The 11,598-nt window shown below is 25.6% G+C and overlaps 1 protein-coding gene across 1 annotated transcript in view; it reads right to left on the bottom strand.

Annotated features, from left to right (window-relative positions):
• Positions 1-243: 243 nt before the first annotated feature.
• LOC117169191 (glutamate receptor ionotropic, NMDA 2B) overlaps positions 244-11,598 on the bottom strand; it is a 241,455-nt gene continuing 230,100 nt past the window's right edge. Inside the window, exons 15-16 of the mRNA XM_033355418.1 lie at positions 6,345-6,446; positions 244-301 (exon numbers count right to left, since the gene is read on the bottom strand). Of these exons, the coding sequence (XP_033211309.1) occupies positions 244-301; positions 6,345-6,446 (160 nt within the window). The remainder of the gene's footprint in view (positions 302-6,344; positions 6,447-11,598) is intronic.

The following is an 11,598-nucleotide window of genomic DNA, read 5'->3' as shown; positions in this document are numbered from 1 at the left end:
ATCGGCTCCTTATACAACGAACAGTGGCAGAGCGATTATTTGTAAAACATTAATTAACATTCATACAAATTTTTTATTACGTGTCTAGCCAAGAAATGGCTGGTCGATGCTGAAAATCAGTGTTCCGTAGAAAATCTTGAGTTCCCTCTAGGCATTGAAATATATCGCACAAATCTGCTTCAGAGGAGTCTCGTACGTTTTCTTTCGTCTCCACCGGAAACTGTCAAAGGTCAGACTCGAGCATCACAGAACTGTTTCAATTTCCGCAATTTCCGTGACCGTTAGCTCCTCATCCGGAAACCTATCAATGGTCAAAAGAAAATTCAGGTTTACTTCATTCATACGATCTATTTGGGAACTATTCTGGAACTATTCAGGAAATATTCGGGAACTATTCAGGGCTAATGTAGACCATCCTGACCACTAATGTGGCGCTGACATGAATGTTTTATATGAAAATGTACCCAAAAAATACTTTGATCCAAAAGTAAGAATCGTTTTTGGCCCTGATAGACTAGCTAGAGCCAGATAAGGCTCCAAAATGACTGACTAGATTATGAGGAAAAATGTTGATTTTTTATGAAGTCAATTTTTTCAGCTTTTAAATTCCCTGGCTTTTCAAAAATGTACAAACAAATATCTTGATAAGACATTTAGAAATTTTGTTGGTCCAGGCGGACTATTCAGAACCCTATAGTGTCTGTAACGAGATTTTTAGATTATGATGAGAAAAATTAATTTTTTTAGGTTGCACTTTTCATTTTTGATACTTTTAAAAACCCTGGCTCGTTTCTGAAATTTAGATAAAATTATTTGGATGAGACACTTAACAAACTTTTTGGTATATCCAGTTATCTAGCATCCGATTAGGGCCTCAAAAGACTGACTAAATGTTGTGAATTTTCTTTAATGTTAATTTTGTATTTTTCGTACATTTAAACAACGACGAATATTTAGAAATGTGCGCAAAATATTTAGGTTAGATATAAAAAATAAAGTTTAGTCATAATGGGCTAGTTAGCACCCGATTAGGGCCAGGATAGACAATCTAGATTAGACAATCTGCACTATGCCCTGAAAATAAAATTCACGATGTATGAACATATCCGAATCACAAGATCCCACAGGCTAACAATTAAAAAGGAGGTTTAATTACACAATAATAAAATAATTAATGACAAAAGTCATAAAAATACGTTCAGCGCAGATGGCGCTGGGAGTCGTTCCAGCCTGCTCTCCCTAGCTTTTACATGGCAGGAATAGGCAAAATTGAGTATTCTAACGTTACGTCATGCCCGGTCGGTAACGTCGAAATCTATAAAGCTATACCACTTGGTGCCGTGATTGAGGTCAGGTTGCATTGTTGGGATAGTCGGCGGTCAAAAATTTTTTATTTTGGCAGTTCGTTAAAGCGTGTTTTTCAAATATGCCAAGAGATTATTTTTGCAATTTGAGAAAGAAAAAATGATCAAAAACTTTGATCTTTCTTAGAAATCCTATAATACTTCTGGAAAATTCTTAAATTTCTCCGAACTTTTTTTTAATCCCTTCAAATTCTTTTCAATAATTTCAAATCTTTCGAATCATCTCGAAATGGACTACAATTAATTTTAATGACGTAAAATCTTTAAAATATTCTTAAATTCCTTTAAATTTCTTGACAATCCTTAAAATCTTTGAATTTTTGAAAATAACTTAAAATCTTTTCAAATAACTTTTAAATTAATTGCTTAGCATTCTTTATAGTCACTAAAACTTATGAAAATACATTTAAATCCTTTAAAAATAAACTTTAAAATTCCATTAAGTCCCTAATTATTAATTAAAATCACTTAAACTCTTGCAGATTTCTTGATAATCCTTAAACTTTTTCGAATTTTTTTTGAGATCCCTTCAACTTCTTTACAATCATTTAAAATCTTTCGAAGTTTCTCAAAATTGTCTTAAAATCTTACAACATAACTTTTAAATCCTTTAACCTTTTTGAATTATTTTTAAATTCTTTAAGAAGAAACTTTAAGATTCCGCCATGTCTCGTTTGACTTTCTTTAAAATCACTAAAACTGTCGTAAAACCTTAGAAAATCTCTTGAAAATCATTAAATCTTCTTGAACTATTTTTGGATTATTTTTAAATCCTTTAAAAAGAAACTTTAAGATTCCGACAAGTCCCTAGTAATTTCTTAACGTCGCTTGAGACTTTAGAAATCCTTAAAGTCCTCCGAATTTTTTTGTACTACCTTCAACTTCTTTGAAATCATTTAAAATTTTTAAAAATTGACACAAATTAATAAAAATCTCTTAAAATCATTAAATTTTTTTAGACTCCTTAAAACTCCTCAAAATCCTTAAATCATTGAATTTTTTTAAATCCCTTGAAGTCTCTTAAAATATATTAAAATCTTCTTAAATAACTTTTTAAATAGCTTTAAAAACTTTAAAATCACTAAAATTGTCTTAAAATCTTTAAAAACTTCTTGGAAATCTAGAAACTTTTAAAAATTATTTTTAAATTCTTTAAAAGAAAATCTTAATACCCGTCAATTTCCTATAGTAATTCCTTAAAATAACTTGAATTTTCAGACATTCTTAAAGTATTTTTTTGAAATTCCTTCAACTTCTTCAAAATAATTTAAAATTATCGAAATTGAGCAAAGTTAATTAAAATCCTTTGAGTTTTCTTAAATTCCTTAAAACGTAAAAGAATTACATCCCTTGAAATTCCATCAAATTAATTAAAATCTTTTTTAAGAACTTCTCATAAACTCCCTCGATATTCTTTGAAATCATGAAAATTGCCTTAAAATTTGAGCAAATCTCTTACAAATCCTTAAACCTTTTATGAATTTAAAAAAATCTTTACAATTCCTTTGAAATCGTTCAATTTTCTGCATTCTTTTAAAATCCCTTCAAATTTTTTGAAATCGTTGAGAATCTCCTGAGAAATCCTAAGATCACTTAAAGTCTTTTAAAATACGTTAAGTCGTTAAAGTTATGTGACGAGAGGGTCACGTGACCAAACCCGGTCTTCGATTTTTCTTTCCCAACTTACGTCTAAACGAAATGAGGTATCGCTCTAAAAGTTTGGGAAATGAAAGAGGAGGTAATAAAGTCCATGTCTCTGCTTTGTTCCAGTGAAAATTTTGAGAAAACAATTTTTTTAAAGAAAATACCAGTGAAAGTTTTCTTTCCCAACTTACGTCCACACGGAATGAGACATTGTGTTAAAAATTTGGTACGATAAATAGAAGGCATGCAAGAATTTGTCTCTGGTCCTAAATAATTGGAATAGTGAAAAAAGTTTTTTTTTAATTTCTATTTTGGAAAAATACCAACCGTGCTGTCGTCAAACCCTGCAAGCAATTTGCAATGTTGTCAATGTGCTAGTTATAGGGTTTATATTTATCAAAGTGGGACAAAACAACAAAAATCACTCACGAACATTATGCACCAATAATTCAAAAACTAATGTTTGAAGTTGAAATGCAAATAAACATATTTGGTCTGACATAAACTTTTTTCTTCCTCCAACTCTTCGCAAGGCCACAAACGATCCTTTAATATTTATTAACATTTCCCGAACAAAATTTCCGCGTCATTTACACTCATCACATGGCCTTAAGGGCATGTGATACTTACAGTTTCCCGGCTTTTTTCACAAAAAAATGAAAATTTTTAAAAACTGAATTCGGAGATGCTATGAAATATCATAACGGACGTCCACGGACTCTTTTTTGAGGGATAATAGCAAAAAAAAATTATTGTACTAAATAAAAATTTTATGCAGATGCATTATTTTGAGGAAATTACTAAAATATAATCTGGAAATTATTTATGAAATAAACTTTTTTGATTGCCTGCAAACAAGGTTAGTTCCGGGATATTAGTTACTATGTTTATTTGTAAGTCCAAAGTTTTCGTCCAAAAATATTGTGTAGTTTGGAAGTAACGGTCGGTTGAATTGTAACACACATAACCTAGAAATATACATGCAAGTTGTTAGCAATATCAAAATTTTTTTGATAAATACACAAAAAAAGTGTGTGGAGACGTCGGTTAGCATGTTCGATATCATTTCCCAAATTTTTAAGACAACATATTTATTATTCTAGAAAAAAATCCGGGGGAACCTAAAACTGGTAAAATTTTGACATAACTTTATTTGATATAGAACTACTTAAAATATCACTTATTATCGAAAACTATTATGACATTAATCACCGGCAATTGAAGTTATAACCTCAATTACGACAAATTAAAATTTTTCGTGATGGATTGCCTAATGGCGCATTTTCCAAAATGCCAACAATACAGAAATAAATGGATTTTTTTCTTAAAAGCAAAGCTATATCGCAATTTTTTACTTAATTTCACCAAAATTAATGAATTTTAGTCAAATTTCTATGTAATCAATGCTTTGCAATCCACCAAGTGGGATAGCTTTAAAGATTATGATGTTACCGACCGAGCGTGACGTAATATGAGAATACTCAATTAGTTCCAAATTAATTTAATTAATATTATTTCTAATGACAATCGGTTTCATGCACAGCATAATTAAAGCTTCATATCTTGTTGAACATGAGAGTAATAGTAAGTGAAAAAAATAGTTAAAATATTCTTTTCAAGTGGCGGGAAGGTGTCGTATTTTTGAATCGTAACTTGGAGAAACTAAATTTGAAGTATTTTTCAACTCAAGAAACAAAATTAAAATTATAATTATACAAATTTTATTATTGAATTCCAAATACGTCTATTAAATTAATATAAAGTAGTTTTGTAAAAAATAAGTTTGAAAAAAGCATGGTGAAACAACAAATTTATTTTATAAGGAATAATAAAAATTGAGAAATTCAGATGTTATTGTAAATTAGTCATTCATTATAAACAGTAGCCCTAACACAATAACAGATAATTTATTGGAATAAACGAATTAATCAATTAATTGAAGGATTAATTAACTTAAAAACTGAAATTTAAATAAATAAATTAAGAAGGTATGGTTTTATTTTTTTCTCTTTCTGTGGAAGAATTAAAAAATAAAGTTATCGTTTCAGTTTAAGATAATATGAAATTTTCTGTTTCGAATATTTTAGTTTGTGGAAGTATTCAATTGTTCCGAAAAAAATTGTGAATAATAATGTCGGATGATATTTTACAATGTTGGTGATTTAATTTTAACTTATTTAATTTTTTAGTTCAATTTTAATTTTGTTACTCGCGAAACTTCCAGTTTGGGGATTTGGAAAGGTCGGAGGATGCCTGAAAATAAGGACGAATAAAAAAGCCTGAAAAAATAAAATTTTGAATCAAATTTCCGAAAAAGAATATTTTCGGAGCAAGGATTTTCCGAAATTGAAACATCCTGAATTATAAAATCTCAGAAGAGTAAAATTCCCGACTAGTGCATAATACTACCGAATTAAAAAATTTTCGAACAATCGAATTCCTGGTAATTTATAATATATTAACAATTTTTGAAATTCCTATAAGAAAATTGAAGAATTATAAAATATCTTAACTGTAAAATTCCCGACTGCAGATAATTTCTGGTTTAATAAATATTATTTATTTAATAAACATAAAATAATAAAATATTAAAACTAAAATTAAAAAAAAAAACATTTCCTTTAATCAAAATATTTCGTTATTGTCTGTTTAATGAATAAGATATACAAACAAAAGCTTTTAGTTGTTCACAGTTTCGAGAATTTTATGTATAGAGATTATTCTATCTATCCTAAAAATATCGAAAAATAAATTTTCGAAAAATAAATATAAGAATTTATGAATAATGAAATTCCCAACTTTTCCACTTCCCGAATAATATAATTCCCGAAATGGAAAGTTGCAATTAATAAAATTCCCCACAGAAAATCGTAGAATTTACACAATTACAAAATTATTTAACAAATATTATTTATTAAAAATACAATACTCATATATTTTATATAAAAAAAGATTTTTTTAAAGCAAATAATATTCATACAAATATTTTAATTGTTTACGTTCCAGAATGTTCTTTTTTGCTTATTTTATTATTTGAAAATTTTCTGTGATTTTTTTTTATTCTGTTGAGAAATTTACCATTCGGAACTTTTACAATTTCTTAATATTATTAACTATTAGGTAGACTTTATAAATTTGGAATTTTCTGATACGATAATTTTAATTATATTTTTTGTATTTATTTATGAAATTTTCTTGTTTTCTCCTGACTTCGATATCATCAAAAATTTTGTGGGCTGAATATTTTCTTTCTAGTCAACTTTCCATTCTCAGAAATTTTATTTTTAAAGAGTTTTTATTTTTCCCTTATTTCAATAAATGTAATTATTAAATCACCTGTAAATTTCTGTAGGTAAAAAACTTTCTTCGTACTCAGTGCTCAACACCGTAGTTGTCGTCATATCCCTCGGCTTGGAAACTTCAACAGCGTCAACAAATCTAAATAGAAATTAAGTTCCGATTAGAGTTTGTTCATAGTTAACATTTCTTTTATGAAACCACGTGGTATAAAATTTCTTAAGTGACATTTTAAAACATTGAAAAAAATGATTATGTTATATAATTATAAGCTTATGACTGAATAATAAATTATTAGTCATTAACAGTATCAAAAAATCTATTATAAATATACAATAAGAATTTGGTTATAAACAATTATTATGAAACAAAATCTTATATTATATAGCATATTAGACCTCTGATTTTAGACATATTTGCTGCATTTTTTCTCATATTTGTTATTATTTATTCCTAAATTAATTAAATCAAGTACGCATCGCCATTTTTTAAATTAAATAAACTTTGACTGGTCTTGCAATTTTCTTCCTTAATTTTATTTAAAAGATGAAAATCATGTCATAAAAGGATATTATAAAAAATTGAACAAAAAAAGTATGAAATTATGAATCAATATAAAAAAATTATAAATACTATTTTAATAAGAATTTTTAATGAGTAGAAATTTCGCAAGCGAACCTACGATTTTGACGTTAAAAGAAAAAAGAAAACTAATTATTCGAAAATAGTCCCCTCATTAGGAATAACTTACTTTATGCGATTCTGGTGAGAAAAATGCATTTGTTTATTTACAATGTGGAATTCAACGCTTCTGCATCGCTTGATTAACAAATTGATAAAAATTTAAGAGAACGATAAAAATTAATTGAATTAGAAATACAATTTTTCAGATTGTGATTTTTGTTATTGTTTCTAATTGGTATAATTTAAAAAAAAAAACAAATGCTGATTTTGCTCTGTTCCGCACACGGATTTTAACTTTCTTTTTGAGAAGCGGGAAGATTAAATGCTGAAGATTCAGAAAACATTTAAATTTTTTCGTTCTTGCTTTTCGGACACTATCAGCTGAAATTATTGCAAAGTCACTTTTTGCACAGAAATAATGTTAATATTTTTATCATTTACTTAATTTTTTTATTAAAATTTAATTTTTAAAATTTTCTGAACACTTATATTCTTGTTCACATATTACGTAACGTTATTTTAAACACGTTTACATTACCATACCCTAACTGCAGTTACGTTAAATTTTGTTTGTATTAGTTTAAAAAACTTAATAGACGTTTTGTAAATAAAAACAGATTTTTAGGATGAAGTGCAGTATAGAAATAAATTAATCAATATGTTGACGTAACACAGCAATGCGTTTTTTATATTTATTTAGTTACACACATTTTCAAATTATTTTCAAGGAAGGAAGTATAAGAATTTTTGTAGAATTATATACATTTTATAAGTTTCATGAGACAATTAGAAAAGATTTTCAAATATTTTATATATCTCAAAAAAGAAAGAATATTTAAAAAATATATATTTTACTTTACAGAATTTGAAAAAAATTTCAAAAGATATTTTGCAATTTTATAATTTCAGAAGAAATGATAAATATTCTATGAATTTTCGGAAATGCTTCTAAGGTTAAAAATATTTTATATCTATGCAAAGCCTCTTGAATTTCTAAAAAAGTATTCTTAAATGAATCCAATTTTTCTTAAAGTTTTGAAAAATCATTCAAAATATAAAAAATGAAGCTCAAAATCTTCAAAAATTTCTCACGAATTTAAAGAAAATTAGAAAAGATTTCGAGTATTTCTGATTCGTCAATAAAAAATAAAAAAAAATATATTTTACGGAATTTTAGAAAATTATAGGAAAAGTTTGAGCCCTTCTAAAATTAAATATGTATAAAATGTCATTTAAATTCTTTAAATTGTTTTTAACTGAATGGAATTTTTTTTGAAATGTTGAAAAGTTATGTAAAACGTATTTTTAATTAAAAATAAAAAATAATTAAGTAATGTCCAGACGTTTGCGTTTTTAACCTCTGGCTTTCTTTTAGTTTTTTTAAAGATTTACATTAATCTGCATTTTTTAAAATTCTGTAAAAAATGTTTGAAATTTTGCCATGAATCTAAACTATATATTTTTCCTTCCCTGGACGCCCTAAAAAAATAGGTTTACCTAAATTTAAATTAAATCCTGGAAATTTGCAATAATTGTCTTAAAATCTTTCATATTTTTTTAAAACAATTTCGAAATATTTAAAATTTTTAATTATTATGTAAAAATGAAATATTAACTGCTTAAAATTCTTCCTTTCCTATTTACAAATGTACTTTGATATTTTATTTTTTTAAATAATTTTTAAGTTATATTATAATATTATTAAACTTATATTTCTCAATACATCTATTAATCTGATAATCTTTTATATTATTTAACATAATTAGATTTTAAGATAAAATTAAAAAAATTATTCCTGTAACATTGAATAAACCAATTTAAAATTTATTGAAATTATATTTAATTTTAAATTTGTAAATAATTTTCAAATATGAAACATGAATATAATATTATTATAAAAATTATAAGCATGTACAACATAATATTACTAAGATTTATAATTTGAAAATATATGAATCATACAAATATTATTATTATTACTAAAACGTGAAAAAAATTTTTAATGACTCAATTACGTAAAATTTAGAGTGATTATAGCTCCAATATTAAATAGTTAATAAATTTTGATTATATAAGGTTAAAATAAACATAAAGTATTATTTAATTTTAATTTTAAAAAGAACACGTTTTTAACATTAAATCATTAACATAATTAAAACATTAATACAATAAATTTATTTAATTGTGATTTATCTTATAATAACTTTATGTTTTATTAAAAATTTTAATTATAATTTAATGACTCGCTTGTGAAAATTATAACATAACACATGAAAATAATAAATCTATTTCATTCTAATTTAGTTTATGATAATTTTATATTCAAATAACATTTTTCATTATAATTTATATCATACTATTATTAAATTGAATGATTTCACAAAGTATCAATTTATTTAATATTCTGTCATATTATTTAAAAAAATTAGATTCTAACATAAACTTGAAATTATTATTCCTGTAACATTGAATAAACCACATTCTGGTGAAAATTATCTTCAGTAATTTAATGTAACGATTAAAGAATTATGAGAAAAAAATCAAAATTTTAATACATAATAATAATTCGTTAAAAATAACAGCTGTTATTATAAGTGAAAATAAAAAGACACAAAACGGAAATAAGTATCGGCGATCGATAAAAGTAGAAATCTAGTTTTTTATTTCGGTATAGATTAAAAAATTTTGCTCGCTATTTCGGAGTTGGGTAGCTCGTATCTGTGGAGCGCTCGTATCTTAGGGCTTCGTATCTTCGGAGTTCGAGTACTTAGTTTTAATTTTCCTTGTAACCTCAAAAATTGAAGACTAACTAGGGAAATTTGTACTCTAATTAAAAAATGCTTTTGAAAGGAGTTTTAAAAGGCGAATTTTTCATTTTTAAATTTATGCTCATGTGCTTCATAAAAACTTACGAATCGAAATACGGTGGTAATGGGTGCGGAGCTTCCACAGCCAGAGAATCCGGGCATCGTAAATCGTACTCCGAGTTTTGCAGGCATCCTCGCCACCAGCTGAGACTTCCGGTTTTTCTACTTAAAAAATTTCATGGAAGTCTCATCTTATTTTTTAAATCTCATCGATCTTTACTTTTGGCGGATACCCAATTCCATCTTTCATTTTTCTTTTTAAAATATTTAAAAGTATTAGAATATTCGTGCAGTCCAAGGAAGAAGACCTTCATGCTTTTCTCCTAAGTTTATCCTAATTTTTGTTACATAGACGACTTTTTTATTAAGTTTTTAAATAAAAATAACTTTTTAAACTTTTTAAAATTACGTTTTTAAAATATTATCATTACTTGTTTAAAAAAATGATTGAATATTAATAAAATACAGCTTATTTTTTTCGGCAAAACATTCTCTACAAATCTAATGTTTATAATTTGAAAAAAAAAAACTAAATGATCTTCAAATATAATTGATTGGTTGAAACATATTTTTATACAAAATATTGCTCTAATGATGTTAGCCATTGAAAAATTTACATAAAAACGAGAAACAGAATATTTGTAGAGAAACTTTTCCCGGAAAAAGTAAGCTGCTATTTATTAAAATGCAATCAAGATTGAAACTTTGGTAAAAAGCGAACGGCAGAAAGAATTTAATTCCAAAAAACAGGGTTAAAATTAAAATTTTTGATGTGAATTTTATGATTATTCATAATAATTTATTTCGATTTTAAATGACATCAGTTATAGTATTTTGATTCTTGAAAGCAAAGAGAAACTTTTTTTTCACAAAAAATAATTTTAAATATGCTTTTGCAATTAAATTTTTTCTGGCCGTCGTTTTTGAAAAATTCTTCCAAAATGGTTGAATTAAAATAAGAGGTGGCTGATTTTTTCCGAGAAAACATTCTTCACCACTCTACTTTTTGAAACTTTAAAAATAACTAAATGATCTTGAAATATAGTTTATTTTGAAATATGTTTGAAAAATATTTTCCTACACAAACTTTGTTCGAACTATTTCAGCTATAGAAAAATTTAATTTAAAAATTGGAAACTGTAAAGTTGTAGATAGCATTTTTTTGAAAAAAATAGACTGCTATTCATTAAAATACAATCATGTTGCAAGAAATGTTTAAAGAAGCGACGGACAGAAAAAACGCAATTCCAAAAAAAAGTTAGAATTTGTTTTTGGTTGTTGTAAATTTTAAGATTTTTTATTATGAAAAATTCCTGATGAAGAAAATATTCTAAAAAAAACTTCCTAAATAAAAAAAATGGTCGCCTACTGAAAATTTAAAATTGCACAAATGATAAAATATAAAATAATAAATACAATGATTTATTATATATCACATTTTATTATTTTACATTATTATAAAGATTTTTTTACATGTAGCATTTTCTATTTCGAAAATATTCGCAAAAATCTTTCTAGAAATTTTCAAATTGGTTCATAATATAAGCCGCTGGAAAATTTCAAATTTGTTTAAATCATAAGGTGTCAAGCATTTTAAAAATTTTAATATTACAAACCGTCGTGAATTTTTTAATTCCGGAATTTCAAATTGTCGGACATTTAATAAATTGAGGAACTGAAGCTCAGGATATTTATTTATGTTTTGGTACAATTTATAATGCGAGTATTTTCTTTTTTTACTG

Source organism: Belonocnema kinseyi, chromosome 3, assembly GCF_010883055.1.
Source record: "Belonocnema kinseyi isolate 2016_QV_RU_SX_M_011 chromosome 3, B_treatae_v1, whole genome shotgun sequence".
NCBI classification, from domain to species: domain Eukaryota; kingdom Metazoa; phylum Arthropoda; class Insecta; order Hymenoptera; family Cynipidae; genus Belonocnema; species Belonocnema kinseyi.
The sequence above is the reverse complement of the archived record's forward strand: the minus strand, read 5'-3'. Positions and strand labels throughout refer to the sequence as shown.